At 35.6% G+C, this 19,690-nt stretch overlaps 1 protein-coding gene across 1 annotated transcript in view; it reads right to left on the reverse strand.

The window, feature by feature from the left end:
- LOC107102374 (disks large homolog 1-like) overlaps positions 1-19,690 on the reverse strand; it is a 92,003-nt gene that overhangs the window by 42,612 nt on the left and 29,701 nt on the right. The window contains exon 5 of the mRNA XM_015401658.1: positions 5,899-6,021. Within this exon, the coding sequence (XP_015257144.1) occupies positions 5,899-6,021 (123 nt within the window). The remainder of the gene's footprint in view (positions 1-5,898; positions 6,022-19,690) is intronic.

Here is a 19,690-nt window from a genome sequence, read left to right on the forward strand (position 1 = left end):
TTTAATGGGAACCACTTTGCAAAGCTATGTCAAGCTCCAATGGTATATGATGAACATAAAGAAGAATATACCAAAAAGTTTGTAGAGCAGGCAATGAAAAGCAGAAGATATTATAAGGACACAACTACTTGTCAGAGAAAAAAAAGAAACTGATTCTCTATACTAACATAAACGAATACTAAGCCTTTGAAACGTATCATTACTCCAAAAACAGTAGTTCTGCATGTATAGCAGTGGAAGGATAATGATGCAGCTAAAACAAAAATCAAAAGTATCTCACCTATATAATTCTAAATCTATTTACACTAAATCCTGAATAGTCACTTCTCTTTTAAAATTAACCAGTAAGTGATTAGGGCTGAAACAATTAAACGGATTAATCGTGATTAATTAATTATTAAAACAATCTTCAACTAATTTAGTTCGACTAAGCGTTAACTGGAGTATAGACTTAAAAACGCATCTTAAGCTGACATAGTAACCCATCTTGAGCAGCAAATATACCTAAATTGTAAGAAAAATATGTAAACATTATACATTTAAGATTAAAAAAACATTTTCTTCTGTCCATATGTTCTATCTAGAACTCCTGAAGTGGAAATGTTTTAGTTTCATAAAAAGTCTTCTTTAAGGAACCTTTTGCTTGCCGATTATTAATCGGTTAATGAAAAAATGTCAGTTGCAGCCATTAAGCAGATACATGATTTTAACATACATGATTAATGATGATGCATGATAACTTTGACAGAGAGCATTAACGCAAGAAAAATAATAATAAAACACAGCAACCAAGCAACCCATCGGACAGATCAGGTAAGAAGTTGTGGAGAAGTTTAAATCATGTTTAGCTTAGAAATAAAGAAAACCAAACAAAACAAAAAAAACAATATGACGAGCTTTGAAGAACACATCTGAAAATGGAAATAAAAATATGGCATGATTAGAAACAACCAGGGGATGGCCATTCCTAACCTGACAGCCCATGCAAAGAAAGTATCAATCAAACTGCAGTAACTATGCAGAAGTTGCTAAGATCCACAACTCAGGTGAGGAAATCTGTTGACAAGGCAACTGTTATCAATGCCCTTTACAATTTTGGCCTTGATGCATGAATGGTAGAAACAGAGGTTTTGCAGCAAGGAGGTGCCCTGGTCCAACTAGAACACAGTCGTTTTTTTTAGATTATGAGCAATTATGATTATGTGTTCTGGAAACTACATGTTTCCATATGCACTGCACACATGTTTCAATGAATTTGGCTGTATGGCAAAGAGAAATGTGCAAAATCCAGTTAGACATGTAAAGCTGATAGAGAAGCCCCCAAAAGACTTAAGGGTTTGACTGGGACAAAAGACAGTTTAACAAAATATTGACTCAAATAAATGCTGAAGTACATGCAACACTTTTTATTTGTACAAAACATAAATTAGCTCTATTTTCTAAATGATGCACTACTTTGTGTTTTTCTTAAATAAAACCCAAATAAAATACAGATAGGTTTTGTGGTGTGTATAAAAGTTGAATGTAGAAGCCCTTTTATAGGGCATTCTAGACAAACCGACCTAATTCTAACAAATACTGTTAATACAATAAATTAAATAATATACAATGATTCAAAATATACTGTATATTCTATGTAATATTAAGTCAGATATTGGTTACTTTTGAGAGTTTTAGATCAGATGACCAAGTGCACACTTCGATTTGCTCTTAATTCCACTGAGTAGGAGGAAAAGTAGATCATCCAGGAAGAGGAAAGTTAGTTGATTGATAGAATGGTTAGCACACAGCAACAAATCCAGTCTGACTCTGCATTAGCTTGCACGTATTTCTCTCTACATCTCATCTTTTGCCACTCCCTTGCCCACTCTTCCATTACTTCCTTTCTAATTATCTGCATTATCCTAATGAGTAAAACCCACTGATGTTTCAGAGTGAACATATTGCTGCATTCGCGGTATGGGAGGAAAACAAATCCGACTTTACAGTTTTGCAGCTTTCTGCCTCTGCAGAAGACATCAATTTTACCAGCGAGTTATTTTAAAGATTGGTCTGGGTGTTAGCTTTCAGAGACGTTTCAGTTTGAGCAATCTAATAGATTGCCTTAAACTAAATAAACTCTAGGTTGGTCCACACCATGAATTAGAATGTGTCTCTGCTGCCTGTACTGATCCCTTCTAATCAGATCACCAAATAAAATGGACATCCAAATAAACAGGTGCAATATGAGAAATCTGTCCCACTGCACTGCATCACAAAATTGTGAAAGTGAATATAAAGCCCTTGTTCATTTACATATAGATTTAACAGTCTCAAATACATAATCCAAACAAACAGTTCTGTTACTCCCATTCTGTGTTTTTTACAGACCTAAAGAGAATCTCATTTGTGATATTACAGGACTATATATCAAAAGATTTATGGTGAATAAATGAGCATAAAGAGCATAAATGAGACACTCTAGAGATATCCTTCTTCATCATTCCCAGCCTGGAGATGGTAACATATGTTGAAAATAAACTGCAAATTCTCATTTGCAATGCAATCGTGTATCCATTGTAACGTTCAGCAACACCTTACTCCCTCAATGCAACACTTCATAACTAGATTCATTTAAAAAAGAAAATATAAACACCAGTCTTAAGAAAAAGAAATGTGTGAATGGGTCTAAATGCAGATGATGAAAAACAAGAGTTCCAAAATTGCCAAAATGGCACTAATTTCACAATAGTTGCATATAAAGCAGATATTACAACAACAATAAGATAGACTTGTGATTATCTGTGCATGACGCAGGGACTTTATATTAAACCTTTTGGTTCATTTACAGCTGTAAGTCTTTTTGAGATATGTTTCTCTCTAACAGTTTTGCTAATCTGGAGACTGAAAATGTACTTTATTCTTTGTAAAATTGCTCCATCTCGGTCAAATTGAATTGAAAAATCATTCATAACCTGGCACACGTTTTTTGTTGGATATTGGTCCAAATTTTGAGCTCTTCTGTTAAACAAAATTGGTTAACCAAGAATATTGTATTTTAGCTATGACTGCATGTTTTCTGGTTATCATATTTTTGGAAGATCAACCTTTAGAAATATCTTCTATCTTCAGCAGCCTTTAAAATATTTAATGTAAATGTTATGCTGTACTTAACTTACATCCGCTTCTTATCAATTCTGACTATCAACCATGTTTCTTGTAAAGAGAAGCAAACAGATGTGCTGAGATCCAATGTCAGTCTTGACTCACACTTGCCTGTTGCATGTATACTAAATATTTCAGATTTGACCAAATAACTTTCTTCCAAACCTTTGCTGTGTCCTCTTCAGGAATCAAGAAGTAATCTGAAGATATACTGAATGACCCTGACATATATCACTGAGGATGTTCCCATAAAGCAATCTTCCCGAAGAGGACCTCATCTTTCATCAACACAAGCATCCCAGTAGGAATGTGCCTGCACCCAAAGGATGCCTATAAATCTCGTCCTGTGTTGGTAAAACTGTTTCTCCAACACAGCCGGTGGAAAACTACAAACAGGGTGTATTAAAGCCTTCTTTTGACTATGCAATCCTTCTTGCTTGCCTTTATGGCAGATATCTGTTTGTACAAACTAACAATTGTCCTGTAAATGGCTTCCCCACTTGCGACTTTGATTCCTGTCGTTTCAGCAAAATTACAATGTCTCTCTTGATTGTTTTATTCCCCTTGCTTGCTTGTCACTTTAAATAGGCAATTAAATGTTAATTTATTAGCAGTGGGATAATCATTTATTTTATTTTTTTTGCATGATAAACTAAACAACCATCTGTTACATGCCTTAAGCTATTTTTCTAATGTCCTAAAACTGTTTTAACCTTCTTCAACTCTTAGACCTGACCTGTTTGGCCTGTTCCTTGGTCTTCATATTTTTTTTAGTTATCTAATGTTTTTTTTCTGACACCTCTGAAGTCTTAATGGAGCAACTCTATATTTAAACTTAAATTAAATGGTACACAGGGTAACCCTGAGTACAAGTTAGGTGACTTCAGAATATAGAGAACTAGATATAAACAAGAACAGCAAATCATACAGAGCTACAAATGAGCTTCAGTAAGTAGGTTTTAATGCCTCCTGTAAAATCCGTTTTGTGAATTCATTTCAAAATCTTTGTTTTGTCCTCTGCTGCCTCCTGCAGAATACAAACTATTACTGCAGTTAAAGTGAGGAAAACTAGTTACAGTTCTTCTCAAACGTTTACAGATTTAGATTCTCTAAAAAACATGCATCATATTCTCAGAATTATACACAACATAAAAAAAAAATCCTAAAGCCCCCACAATTCTCCGACAAAATCAAACTTGACTTTCAAAATTATATTAACTCCTCTTAGAACCCAATTTCGTTTTTTCAAATAGCACCCACAAACCATCAAATAGATAAACAATTATAGGAAGCCTTTGAGTACTAATACACTCAGATTAAAACACTATGATGAACTGAAATCATAGATATTTTTTCTCTTTGTTGTTATAACCATTGCACAGTATGTGACAGTAATTGTGCTTTAAACATTTTATTTTTTATTTTTTAAACCAGCAAACTTGAAAACACTGAAAAGTACATATTGTATGATGTATGGCATTTTCTTTTTTTAAACTAAACACATCACACCAACACAAAGTTATACATGGTATTACCATAAAACTGAAATCTAGTGTAGATGTGAAAACATTAAAAGATAAAATAACTGCTGTATTTTTCCATGCATTCCAATGTTGGCCTCCAAGTGGCCCTTTTCTGCCTCAAATCTAAAAGCTAATTGTGACAGGTGTTTGCCCATTTGACGAGTCGTGTAAAGTTTGAGTAAATTGCTTTTGCAATTTTGAGTGCCAGTAAGTTTTTGATGAAAATGTGACATTTTAGTCATGAAAATTGTGCTTATTAGACAGGTGTGAAGAGTTTTGACAAAAATGTGTTTTAGAAATACACCAAGAAAGGAAAGCAGAAAATGGTTTTGATTAAGGGAGTTAGTGGGTGAGTCATATATTGTGGTCATTGTGCCTCAAATACCAGAAAGAAAGAAAAAAAAAAGAGCAAAATGTAATCATACTCTATTCTGTTCAAATTCGGTTGTATTTATTTTCAATGACCTATTCAAAAGAAAACTTGCAAATATACAGAGAAACTATTTAAAACTATTCACAACACCACATCACATGAAACAAAAAAATAAATAACCAGAATTTTATCACATCAATACTACCAGCAAATACAACTCTTACATGCACTTTGTATTTGCATTTAATAACTAGATCATTCAAGTTTTCTATATAATAAAAACATAGTCCAATCACCTGAATATTAGGCACACAAAAGTGCAACATGTATATTCTCTTTGGAGACAAATGATGTACCACTTTTAAATGTCAACAGGGGGATCCTATCACAGTTAAATGTGTTAAATTGTCAAACCTTATATAAAAAAAAGATTTTGGGACCACTAAACAAACGATGGTGGTTCAAAAACATATTTATATCATTCATTGCTCCCTATCTCCAGTTGTGTCTCCTTTATAAATATAAACACTTCTGGAGTCATCTTTTCCTCATGTCTTATTTCTTCTGCCATCTGTCAAGTCCTCAGGCACTTTGGTTCAAAAATAGCTACAGAAAAAATCTCCCAAAAACATTTGGACAATTTTAACCCCTTCTGTTTAGCACACAGCAACTGCACCATGTCAAACAGTGCAAAAATATTAAAAAATCAAAGTTTGGGAACAAATTTAGATGAGTTTTATAAAATCCATAAAAACAAAAAATAATATGGATGCTTGAAAGCAATTTCATGCCCATTTAATGTGAACCAGACGCGCTTGAGACCATGAACGCATGCAACGGCTACAAAGCAAAGTTTACCTGATAGTAGGAGTGGCTTTGAGAATAGAGGGAGGAGAAAGGCGGTGCTGGGACCTCATTAAGCCTCTCACCTTCTGGGTGAGGCCACACCTCATCATCAAATGGTACCTCGGATGATTCTACCTACGATGTACAGACAGAGCTCAATAGTTTGTAGAAGAAACACTAACAACTGATTTGCAGGAGACTTAAGAAATCTTTTATTATCAGTACAAAATGGTACCTTATAAACTGCTAACAGTTCCAGTGAGACGTTTACATACTGTTAACATTTATATGTAATCTTAATCGGGGTATTTCAAATTAAGTACTTGAGCAGAATAAATATTCAACTTCATTTATTTTCTAATACATTATCCATAACTATAATATAGACTCAGATTTAGTACACACCACGGGCCACTTAGATACCGTATCGTATCTTAAACCCCTAATGAAAACACAGATCAAACCTGGTTTGTGGAAGAATAAAGCATGATGGCATAAAGCTTAGACATAAGCTGCCATAGGATTCCAAAAGCTTCAAACTCAAATAAATTATGAAAATGATGAAAGTAAGGTTCATATTAGGAACATAAGAGAACGCTGCTCCATCTGATAAAAAGAGATGCCAAATATTTTGCTAAAAGTATGCCAGAAGATTTTTTTTAATGGCTCCAAAAAGTATTTGGTATCTTAGCAACCTGCTAAGGGAGTCTTAACCAAATATTGGGGTCTATCATTTGATCCAGTCTGGATTATAAACCAATGACAATAAAAAACATATATATCTAGGATTTGTTTTCCTATTGCAAAATATAATGTTAACTTTTAGTTTCAAAAGGGTCTAATTAAATAATAAATTAGCTAATATCCGTCCACTGTCCTAGACAATAAGTACAAGTTAATGTATGACCAGGACCAAATTTGTACTACTATACAGGTAATAGTTCAAGACTTAAAGTAAGCAAATATTTTAGTTAGTTAGATCAAAGCACAAAAGAATTCATGCATTATTATTACATCATAATCTGGAAGGCTAAAGGCTTTGCCTGAGAAGGCAATGTATAATGTATTCGTAAACAATTAACTGCAGCATTAACTGCTGGAACATAAAGTTATATCTTGGTAAGCGAAAACAAAGAGTCGGAATAATTGTGCTTTAGCTCAGTGAATTAAAAGGAAGCTGAAAAAGAAACTGATGTAGCCTCTGGGTGCTGAACAAGAGCAAGTCAGTGTAAAACAAAAAAAATTCTGTGGAGGTAGACAGGGTATGTGTGAAAGCAATGAGAAAAATGACCTGCTGAGTATTAGATCATGTTTAAGTTGTGCACCCGTAAAGCTGGTCTGGTTAGATCTCAACTTCAGTTTTGTAAACACAGAAGCAAGGCATTAGAGCCAGGTAATCTCATAATATAACTCAAATTCAGGACAATTTTTGAACAAAAAAAAATCTTTCTGGGGTCAAAAATTTATTTATATTTTCCTTGATAATCAACTAAGCATAACTGAATCAGATTTTTCAGATGTTCCTATTTGCAGTTTTGGAAATGAGCTGAATGATTGTGAGTAGAAACAGAAAGAAAGGAACATTTACAGGGAGAGGACAAGATGGCTGGTCCATCTGTCATACAAAACGAAGCCAGATCCAGCACCTGTGGTCATACACATTCAAATAAACACTCACCATCTGGGAAAACATTCTCAAAATAAACCCAATATCCCAGTAGCAAACACACATGCTGACCGCATAAGGAAGAGTTCTCCTGGCAGATTATATACAGATAGACAGGTGATAAGCTGCTGGAACAGAGCAGCCTGCAGAAAGCATTGATGATAATGGTTATAATGAGGCTGTGGCGTGATAAAGGTCAAGTTATCCTTTAAAACCCCTGAGCTTAATTTTTAAAGTAAATGCCGTACAATCTTGCCAATATTGGGTACAGATGAACCACAGCTAAACGATTTGCATTATCTTGGAGTGAGCTTTATCTTGTCACAAGGTGGAGCTGCAGAGCATATTATCTTGCAGCAAATCAATCCAATGAAACTCTTAACCTTTGTCTTAAATTTTCCAGGTTGTCAACCAATGAAATGGTGGATAGTGACTTCCAATGAAGTACAAAGACGAACAGTTTGACAACACCACAAATGCAAACATATTAATGTGTTTATGCAGCACTTTAAGGACACAACACATATGCATACACTGATACACAGATCAGTAGGCAACTTGAGTTTAAGTATCTTGCCCTATCTCACATCAACATGCCACAATGAGAAACCAGAATCAAATAAAAAATAGAAAGAACAATCAAACACTGCTCAGGTCTAAGTGCAAGTCACAAACCCACATTCTAATCTGTTATTTACCCCAACCGATACTGACCGGCTGCTACTGAACAAAGGGACAGATTGTCTTAAGAATACACCACAGATGCCAGAACTTAGAAAGGGGTGGGGGGATGGCAGGCATCATTGTAAGATGGAGGTAAAGCCTGATAAAACAGATGAGGAGGACAAAAATATGAAAATCTGATAGCCTACGAGCCATTTGCCTCATGACAGGAAGTGAATTCTTACATTAAATAACTTAAAAACAACTAGTAACTGTGTGCAAGTAATGACCAAATAAAAAAAAAAAAGAAAAGCCATGCAAAAACAGCCTGTTATTGTAAATAATAACTGAATGTGGGTGTGTGCAGTCTTAGGCATGTACAATGGTATAAGGGCGGCTTCTGAAAAAAAAAAAAAAAAATATATATATATATATATATAAATAAACAAAGAGAATTTAAAAATACAAAGACAAACAAACAAATACAGTAGGAAAAAAAGAGACACGTGGACAAATAGTTTGTGGAGAAAAGTGAAGGAATTCTTACATAACTAAAACTGGGACAGGTCTCATTATCCAATTCTGCAATGAGTATTGTATCCTTGTAGAAGGACAAAGTCTGGAACTGAAGGGGAATTTAGATACCCTTGACTCCAGAAAGTTATCCACTGTCTTTAACTTAATGGAAAATGTACAGCTTTAAAACAAGAAGTTGGAATGAAAGCACTAATTATTTGTTGTAAAACAAATATGAATTTGTATTCATTGTATTATTGCAAAATTGCTCTAAGGTCTTGAACTTTTTTTTGTCTAGCTATCCCATTACAGCCCCAGCCTTAAATGCATTTGATGTAGTATTTAAAGTTAAAATATACCAATATATAGTCATTAATCATTGGTACTTAATTTATGGTTTTATCTTTTATAAAAATAAAAGTTAAAAAGAACAGTCTCAAAAAGGGTTTTTTAATGTGATAAATATCCATATACTTTAACAAACCATTCACCTACACTGACATCAAGGCAGTGAGAGTATAACTCAAGAGATACTTATAGAGGCCATGGTCACTGGAGGATAAATATAAATACACAACTTGTGTGCAGGTAAAAAAAAAAAAAAGTGTTTTAAAGAATGGCAGTGCTGAAACAAACCCATAGGAAGTCATATTTGCAGTTTGCAATAGATCATATAGGAAACAAAGCAACCATGTAGAAAAAAGGTGTCAGATCAGCTCAAACAGACCAATTGGCCATAAAACAAAAATCTGTGTGGTACGAAAATGGACACTGGACATAATCCTAAAAACACCCCACCCATGGTTAAACATGGCAGTGGGAGGATCAGAGTGCGGGACGGCTTATTTTCATTGGGGAAAGGGAAGCTGGCAGAAACCGACTAAGGTGAAGATTCACATTAACACTTGTTGCTGTTTTTATCAAAAGGTTCTTACCCCAAAAAGTGATGGGGTAAGTACCTTTTCCACTATGAATCTCATGGTAACAGGGTATTTACTATTTACTCTACAGAAATGTAAAAGAAATCAGCAAGGCAGTGCATTTGTAAGCACTTAGGGTCTTTCTGCACAAAGTTTCTATACTCCTTTGCAAGTGTCTCTCTTGAAACTTCAGCCTATTTCCACAGTATAGAAATGTTAGCAGAAAAGTTATATTTAAAGTTTAACATCTGTTCCTGTACTTTGGTTCTCTTTTTTTCCCCACCAGCTGTCGTCCTGATGCTTCCCAATAAAGCTGTCCATTTAACCCTTCAGGTTTCCTGTTTTCTCTGCTATTTTGTCTCAGCTTAGTCTCAACCCAGTAAATTTTTCTGGACCTGTTTTTTGTTGTTTTTTATCCAATGATTCCGGATATTAACAGTAGACTTGGATTATATACTTGTGAATCTTTTATTTTCAAACGAATTAAGTTGGATTCTACTTCATTGATTTTCCTTTTTTTTATTGAGCATTTGTGTAGCAGTCACCACAATGATAAAAGACGTATTTGAGTTTGAGCTGCAGATAAAAAAAAAAAATCCATTCAATAAATCTATTTTTAAAACTTACTGAAGATGCACTAAAGCAACACAGAAAGCCACACCGAGTTACCTGAGCAGGTGCGATGTGTGTATGAGTGACATATCCATGGACATGCTGGATCTGAGAAAGCTGGCGCTCCGCCACCTGAACCAGTTCCGCTCCACGCAGGTCACCGTGGTAAATGAGGGATCCATCTCTCCCGAGGGATCGCTCCCTTTCTCGCTCCATGCTTCCAATGCCCCCTCCATCTCGCCTCCAGGTCTCTCTGTCCCTCCCTAGTGTCCCTCCCTTCCTCCCCAGTGTTCCTCCATGTCTTCCTAGAGTCCCTCCATCCCTTCCTAGAGTCCCTCCATCCCTTCCTAGAGTCCCTGAATCCCTTCCTAACGTCCCTGGATCCCTTCCAAGAGTCCCTCCATCTCTTCCAAGTGTCCCGCCATCCCTCCCCAGGGTCCCTCCATCGGTTATCTCTCCAGCAATTCCCATTGGATGCTGATGGCAGGTGTGATGGTGAAATCTTGGGACACCTGGTGAAGTCCCTTCTTCCTCTTGGTATCGATACTTCTATAGTGATAAGGATGGGATGTGAAGTTTGGGAAATTTACCAAATTGAGGCATGGAAAAAGGATAGGATGGAAGAAGTAAACATGGGTTAGGGTATGACGTAGGGGAAGAGGAAGACAGATAAAAGGAGTTGTTAATGATCAGAAGTAAATAATTTACATTCAATTAGATCTAGATTCAAGATTTAGAACAGTGTAAAAAAAGGGCATAAAGTCACAACCACAACCACCCTTAGAGAGAGAAACAGAGCGTGAGTGTGTGCACACATGCATGTGTAATTAGATGTTAGATAGTGCATCTTAGATTAAGCACATGGACCAGTCCAGGTGTACACTCAGCATGAAGGTAATTGTTTCCCTGAGCTTCTCTTTCTTTACATGCATGGCCGCCCGACTGACACACACAGGGCTCCAAGCAGAAGTTTTCAAGCATCATATATGAGAAAAAAAAAACAAAAAAAACTGGGCCTCGACTGTGAAGAGGACAAGAGTGCCTCAGGGAATAACAGTTTTCTTCTCTCTTCCTCATAGCTGTACAATTTCATCATGCCCTTTTCAGTTGCAGATCGAGCATCCTTAAACAGTGAGCAAGAATAGTCTCTTTTTGCTCTCTTATTTAACATTTTACATTTTGTATCCCTTATAAAGTATAAGGCACTCTCTCTTGCTATAAAACACATAGTATACAGCTTAGAATAAGGAAACCTAATGGGGGATGGGTGAAAGCTTTAATGCCAGCTGTGAGTGTACCATTCAGATGGCTAAGCAGCAAGGAGGAAGCCCATTTATGAATCATATGTAAATAAAAATGATGTCCTGGAGTTAGCGTGTTAATTTGTTGAATCAAAGGATATTAAGTCTTGATTTTATTTTAACAGTTTTTGTTTTTGAATTTTTGGCAACCTTAGTGTATGCGATCTGTGCTATCAAAAACAGACGGTCCTCTTAAGTATAAAAGGAATACAACACGGCTCACATCAAGACAGATTACATTCAGCAAAAGCAACACCAAAAATTAAAGACAGTCAAGTTCAAACTGTAATCCTTAAACATCTTCAGCAACCTTAAAAAAATGTTTGTGATAAAACACTCATCTTTCCTCCATCCACAACCTGTAGAGGTCTAGGGGTCAGGAAAAGAGCAAATAAGATCTCAGTCATCTCCCCACACATCCTGGTCAAAGTGGGTTCAGTCTTTTATCTTCTGTCAGGTGTTACTGAGCGCTAATGGCAGCTACTCTGGTTAGCTACAAATAAATAAAAGCAAATAAACTTTTGGTCCTTTTACTAAATGCCGTCCTAAAAATTACTGCTTGTGCTTACACAATTATACATTCTGCTCCATGTCCTTATTTTATCATTCTGAAATAATTTTAAATATGGTTCTCTTGTTGGGAATGATGTTGTTTTATGATGAAAGAAGGCGAAAGATGAATTGTTGTTGACCAAAAACTTGCTAAAAACTATTCCTTTTGTTGGATAGATGTCTGGAAGAAGCAGTTTGGAAGAGCTGCAGCTACCTGATATTTTTACAGAGAACAATAAAGGCACTATTGCATAAATCTAAACTACCAGAAAAGAAAAGTTAGCAAAGGTTTTGTGTTTCCTATTTTGACAGAAAACCCTTCTAAAACAGTGTTCTTTTATAGATATATATTTTTTTGTAAACTAAGTTAACAGCAGGAATAGTAGGACTGCACAAAAAAAATATTCAAAGTGATTCCATAGCTTCCTGCATGTCATATATTCCTAGGTCACATTCATATTTGTAAAGCAATGATCCCTTTGGTACAGTTTTTGGAAACAAAACTCTAAACACTAAATAGAAAGTGAATAAACAATGGACTGTCCAAATGAGAGCATTAGATCAATACAATAAAAAAATCTAAATGCTAAATTTTGGGGTAAAACTATTTTAAAAGATGTTTTTAAGCCTTTTGGCTTTAGTGGTTTGTAAAGAGAGTGTGTTTTGGGGAAACCTTTTACATTGGCAGGCTTGTTAAAACCTATAAATTAATATTCTGAATGTCATTTTGGCTAATAAAGGCCACTTTGGGTTAGGGATGACCAGATCCTGTATTGATATTGTAAGTCGGTCAAATATCGGGCTAATGACCTGCCTCTAAAATCTCTGATATAAGAAAGCTCATAGAAACACTTCACTACTATCCGCTTTTGTTCAAAGATTATGTAACTCTTTTTTTGCTAAGAAATGGGTCAATGGTTCTCATACCTGATGTTTAGTATTGTTCTCTGTTTAAGAGAGATCACTTGATCAAACATTTTCTATCATCCTATAATATAAAATAAACATTAACTATATGTTTGCATGTATGCTGATATTGTATTGCGTCTATATCGATATCAGTGAATACTCAAAAGGGCAGAATTAATATTTTATCGGAAATGAAAAACTTATATCGGGAAAACCCACTTTGGTGCCACCCTTCACTAACCAAATGACATTGAAAATCTAAAAAAAAATGACAGAAAAAATAAATTAAGCTTTTATTTTCTGAAAGGTATCAAACCAGATTTCCTTATCAGTCTTTATGCAATCATTCTTGAGAAAACTTAATCTGAAGAGATTGAGAGAAAATGTAATGTTGTAACTGTTCAGAGATATGGTTATTTATGACAACACATATGATCCTTTTGCCTCACATACTCTGTCCAATGTCCAATACATGTTGGATTTATTATTAACAAGAAAAGATTCTGGGTCATAGCAGAATAAAACCACCAAAAGCAAGGCCTACTATTATATTCATGCATTTAAAAAATGACATTTGGCTTGTTTACCTAATTCAGGGTGTAACTAAATCATACAGAGTTACAGATACAGCAAGCAAGGCTAAAATAGCACTCCTATCAGACAGACAAAAAAAGCCTGTAGCAAAGATATGAGACAGATTCACCTCCCCTGCAGAGAGCCAGACTGTATTAATACCATTGCCTTTTGACCTCTCTGCAGGTAAATAACAGAGAATTGGAACACACAATATTCTTGGTGAACATGCATTTATTTCTTTAAATCTAGATGCTGCCAATAAAACAGATCTAAAAGTTTCTTTTGGAGAAACATTCCTGTTTTGCATCTTCCTGTCAGTAGCTGCAGTGAAAACGAAATCTCTTCAGTTTTTGCCTTTTGAAATAAAAGCTTTCATGTCCAGTGAGGATTGTTTTAAATCAAAAAAGAATTTTAATCAACCGGAGAATGACCAAAGAAGGTTATATATTCATATGAAGGTTTATATAAAGTTTTCTGAGGCTGATGCCATTACAGCTTATTTTGGCATCAATCTAACTGATGTCAAAATGTGCTGCCGATTTTTGGGCTGATTTTCAAGCTGATATTGCTTTCTCTTTCTCAATCTAGATGTTAAAAATTATACAATGAAAACAAATGCTATGCAAGTCTCAAATAAAAAAAACAAACATTCATTAAAAAGTCACAAAAAACATTTAGAAAGGACATCAAGTGGTTGGATGCGAGCACGTTAAGTGACCTCTAGGCATGGCTGTTGAATGCACTAATCAATCAGCGAATACATGCAAGTATTGGCCAATGCCGATTCTAAGATCTATTCCTGAAATCCTGTTTTTAGGCAGGGAGTAGGCAGCTGCTATCCACTGGGGGAACACTACAACAGCTAATTCCGATGAATTCAAACAGACATGCCCCCCCGCCCACCACCACCCCACACAAACACACACCCTCCCACCTCGACTTCCACTGCTCCACACTTTAACCTCATTCAGGCCAACAGTGAACACTTTTCCAAAAACTGACCGACCCTTCTTATGATATTAATCCCAGTTTATTTCCTCTCCACCTCTAGGCTATGACCATTTTCTTCGGTGTTATCTTGGCAATTATTCAAAACCTCCTGAAAATAATCTGGAGAGCAGCAGGTCCAGCAGGGCACTAAGACCATGGAGGAAACCTGGCTCAGACTGCTGTCACAGCGCTGCATGCTCCTGCCCTCTGCACTTATCCACATTTTCACTCACACAAACACTTACTTAATCCTGACTTTAATAAATTCTATTTTCATGTTGACATGACGGAGGAACATATCTGAATGAATAAACATATGAATTAAACAGAAACTAAAAATATCTCTGTTTGCATTCGTGTGTTCCTTCGAGCTTGACTATCAAGACATGTGCCTTCCTAATAAGGAGTGCGCCTGCAGATTGCCCGCTGACCACAACCACAGACCCACAGTGAGACTAACATACATACAGAAACACACACACAAACACAGAGATGTGAAGTACGTGTACACCCTCGCTGTCATGCGTTAGCGTGTCAGGCAGTCCTGCATAGCCAGAGAAACGTGACTAGATTGGGAGCAGATTCAGCATCCTGGTACATGTGTATACGGTGATGTGTGTGTGTGTTTTTCTGTGTATGTATGTGTGACAGAGTAAAGCCAGGCGTTAGTCACGCTTGGTAAGATATGAAAGAGTAGGGGATCCTCTGCCGTAAGGAACTTCTCTCTCTCTCTGTCATGCTTCCACATATACACAAAGACACACACCAACTGCTGTATCTTTTTCTCTCTTTCTCAGCATCATCCCATTCTCTCTATCCTTCACATCACTATCCTTAATGCTTTGTAGGTCTGCATGCAGCATTAAAGCACCTAGAGAACAGCTGATGGCTGAAATCTTTTAACAACAATGGCAAGTGTCAGTTACATGATCACTTCTACAAACTCATCTATTGAGGGATTTTTAAAGCTTTTCTCTAAAATCGTCAAATGTTTTGACGTGCTAGAAACTGTACATGATGAACATTTAAACTATGACATGACCAATTGTATGGCTGAACACTGAATTCTATCAAAATGTTAAATGAAGCATAAAACAGTAAAAAAAATTGGTGAACTTCCTAATATTTGTTATTGTAATCCAAAAAAATCGTCCTCCACATACATTTTCATGACATGAATCATAGATAAAAGAATATAAGCAGGAAGCAACTGAATCTTGTTAAAGGGGAGATTTTTCTTTTTTTTTTACTTCAAGAGTGTTTCAGACTGCGAAGAATCTTCCGGACAAACACACAGACCTTTACAGAAATAGAAGAACAGCTTCATCTATTTTGAATGTGTTCAAATGTCTGACCTAGTTAAGGTGGGTTTGATTTATCTTCCGAGGCACTAAAACACTCTTAGAAATGGACACATTGCAGGCAAGGTAAAGCTAAAACCAGCTCATTGGAATGTGTCTAAAATGCATTTGTTTTGTTGTCAGCTCAGTGTGATCTTAATCATATTTAGACTGATTATCAGTTTTGAGTTTAGCAATATTCTCTGTTCGAGGTCTGTAACTTTATTAGAGAAGCAGAAACCATTTTATTTTTGTGTTTTTACATCATGTTTTATCTATGCTTCACACCCTCATTAGCTATTTCTTTAAAAATACTGTGTTTTATAATAAACAAGTCTAATATCCCACTGTTAACTTGGTTTTCACTTGTATGAATACAAATTGAATAAAATAAAAAAGTGATTCAAAGGCTTCCCCATTTAATTTATGCAGGACTTAACCACATAGCTAATATCAGATGTTTTTACCACCTGTGTTTTTAATTCTTTCATTTCTAAACTCACAATATGTTCTCTTTTAAGAATTTTCCTAAAATCAACCTCCATCTTCTTTATGATTTCATGTATTTTATTTAAAAATAAAGCCAAAATAAAGCAATTTTATGCTGTTTGTCTCTGATTGAAATATAAAAAAATATAGAATTCTGTGCAAGGTTAAAACATTATCTTTTGCTTAGGGTTGGAGCCCTAAAAAATTAATAGGGGAACTGACCAAGAAAATAAGAAAAATATATAAAATTCTGGTGGGTGTTTTTTTGTCCAAAATGTTTATTCTCACAAACATGACAGTATTTTGTGGGTCTGAGGTCCCCAGCAAAGATACCCTTCCCAGCTGCAAAGTTCTGAATCATGTAACGCTCCATTCTTATCCTGCAATTCTCTGTTCTAATACTGCAACAAATTCAGCTGTGGTACAAATTTGCTAAATAGTGAGGCAACAAAAAATGAGTGCTGCTCCATTGCAGAGTCCTTTAGTTGTAAAGAACAGGTTTTTTTTTTTATAATAACAATGGTGGTGGAAGGGCCTTTGCATGCATGCTTGGTGTGAGGAATTGCTGTCAAGTCAATGACCAGAAGCAGTCAGCTGGTGTGAAACTGTGATCTCTTTTGTATGCAAACGGTCCATTTGGCACAATTGATCCAAATTACGATCAAAAGCGCCAAACTGGATTATTTGAATTTCATTAATAATTTGACCATACATAACAACACATTTCTGCATGTAGCTTTAAACAAATTTTTATTCAAGCACTTTCTTTTATATTTCAAATTTTCAGCTTTCAGAGTTTTGACTGTGCCTTTTCTGTGCATATCCAGTTATTTCTACTCTCCTCTCACTCCTTATAAACATCAATAAGCACCATCTTTTCAAGCCCCCACTACACTTCCAACACTTGATTGCAAAGCTTATCTTATTGGCTAACAAAATATATCAATGAAAGTTTGAATGGTCACTGATTTGTGGAGTAAAGTGACGCATGCGCTGGGGGAAGGTGTTTCTTACATGCAGGACGTTACTGATGTATTTTGGATACTGAGAAAGGAGCTTATGCTTGATTTTTGGAGAAAAAGCCCACAGAACACAGAGAGTCTAAAATTGTGGACATAAGTCAGTAGACACATGAATGATAATTGATTGATATTTTTACTTTTCCTTGGGCAAAAAATTGCTTTGGTGGATTATTATGACAAAGGATTTTATTTCACAGAAAATACAGTATTCTGTGGAGTGTTACAGTCAAACTGAGCCCATTTATCCCAGGATAGAATATGTTTTGGAATGTCAAAACAAGAAAACAAAACAAGAAGGAGTTAAAGTTATAACCTCTAAATTGATGACAGATTATTAGTTATCTGTCCTTCTGGAGTATAGTTGCTTACAGTTGAGTTGATGGTCATTTTCTTAAGGATCGCCTGATTGTAACGAGGTAAAACACGCTAGGCTTCGTTAAGAAATAAGCTTGCTGTTAGATGTGGAACAAAATGTGACGTCAAAACGACCCGGGGGCTGGGTGGTGGGAACTAAGGGGTTAAGGCAGTTAAAACATGTCTTACTGTCCATTACTATGATATTTTTCACTTAACTAGAAAAAATAAAATAAAACATTGCCTTTAAAACTGTTGCCTTTGTATTGAAAATGGTATCAAGCATTTATCTTAGTATCGCCATCCAATTTGAAACCAATTTGTAGTCAGATCCCTTCAGCACCACTCCTGAACATGGGCACAGAAGATCTGGTAAGCAAGCATTTTGATGACGAAAAACACGTATTATTAACAATTACTATTATTCAGAACAAGTGGTTAACAATCCATATTTGTTGCAGCATGAATAAAAGACTGTTGAAAAAAATTCCAGTGACTAGAAGATGGTTGGCTTCAGATTTCTCACATACTACCACACCAAAGATTTCTTCAGGCTTTAAGTCTATGCAGATAATCACCTCTACTACTACTCTACTAGACAGCTGGTAGTGTATCCCTAAAAAAAACCTTATCAACAACTGTTTGCAAAAAATTTAAATAAACACATGTTGCATAGCCAAAATTCTCAATTCTCTTCTGCTCTTTAAAAAGGTTTTGCCATCTTAGGGTGTATCATTTATTCTTATAAACATGTCACAAATATTAAAAAAAATAGAAGCAACTAACCTGGTGGTGATTATTTATGCAAGCAGCAAGACAGTAACTCTAATATTATAAATCTATAGGAATATTGTGGAGATTTCAGTTTCTCTTGCTTTATCCTTTACAGTAGATTATGTTACGGTTTTTATCCAATGTGGCACTAGAACGGTCTCAATTTTCACAAATATATCAAACACATATGTGATTCATACATGCACAGGGCAAGATCTGGGTTTTCAGGTGTGCAGCCACACCTGAAAATATGAGAGGCGAAGGATCTTCTCTCTTCGCTGGGTGATTTCCCATGATGGTATTCCAACCAAAATCCTAACCAGAAATATCTTTCTCATTGAAATTTGTCTTCTCGTGAATCTTTTTTAATGTGGCCTTTGTTTTTTTTCCTGACAACCAGTGAACCTCAGTTTGTTACTAATCTTCATGGAAAACGTCCAAGCTGTGTGCAGCAGTTCTCAGTCTTAATCCCCTGCCTGCCTGCTCTCCAGCACATCTCTTGCAGGACCAACGCCTTCTAATCTCACTCAGATTCTCCGGGACCTCTGGGGTACAGTGTGCAAAGCCCGCTGAATAAAACCCCTATAAATTCAGGCTACCTCCCCTTCATCTCTCAAGTAAGGAATGGGCAGAAGTTGACCCTCTAAGACACAGCCCTTCCTCATTTGCATAATGAGGCAGAAATGCATACAGAAATGTAAAAATGACAGGCAGAAATAAATAGCATTAAAGAAATAAAGAGGGTAAAAAAATACAAAGGAAGAATAAAACAGACAAACATCACATGCACATAAATAAAGTTGAAGATTATAACGGACAATAAATTAAAAAGGTGATTATTACAAAGGCAAATAAATAAATAAGCTAATTAAAAGAGATATAAATGTATGTCTCAGAGTATAATTTAATTTCTACCTACATTTATTTGTTTACTGTATATTTGGGGGCAATTGATGTATGCTTATTTATTTATTGAGCATTCATTTATTTATTTCTGTATTTATTTTGAAACATGGCAGAGTAGGTCCTCCATATGATAAGAGGATAAGGTGGACAGATAATGGATAAATTAGTGATCCTCTTTAAGCCTCGTAAAAACAAGGGACAAAAAACACATATT

Source organism: Cyprinodon variegatus, unplaced genomic scaffold (genome assembly GCF_000732505.1).
Source record: "Cyprinodon variegatus isolate N-32 unplaced genomic scaffold, C_variegatus-1.0 Scaffold1244, whole genome shotgun sequence".
NCBI classification, from domain to species: domain Eukaryota; kingdom Metazoa; phylum Chordata; class Actinopteri; order Cyprinodontiformes; family Cyprinodontidae; genus Cyprinodon; species Cyprinodon variegatus.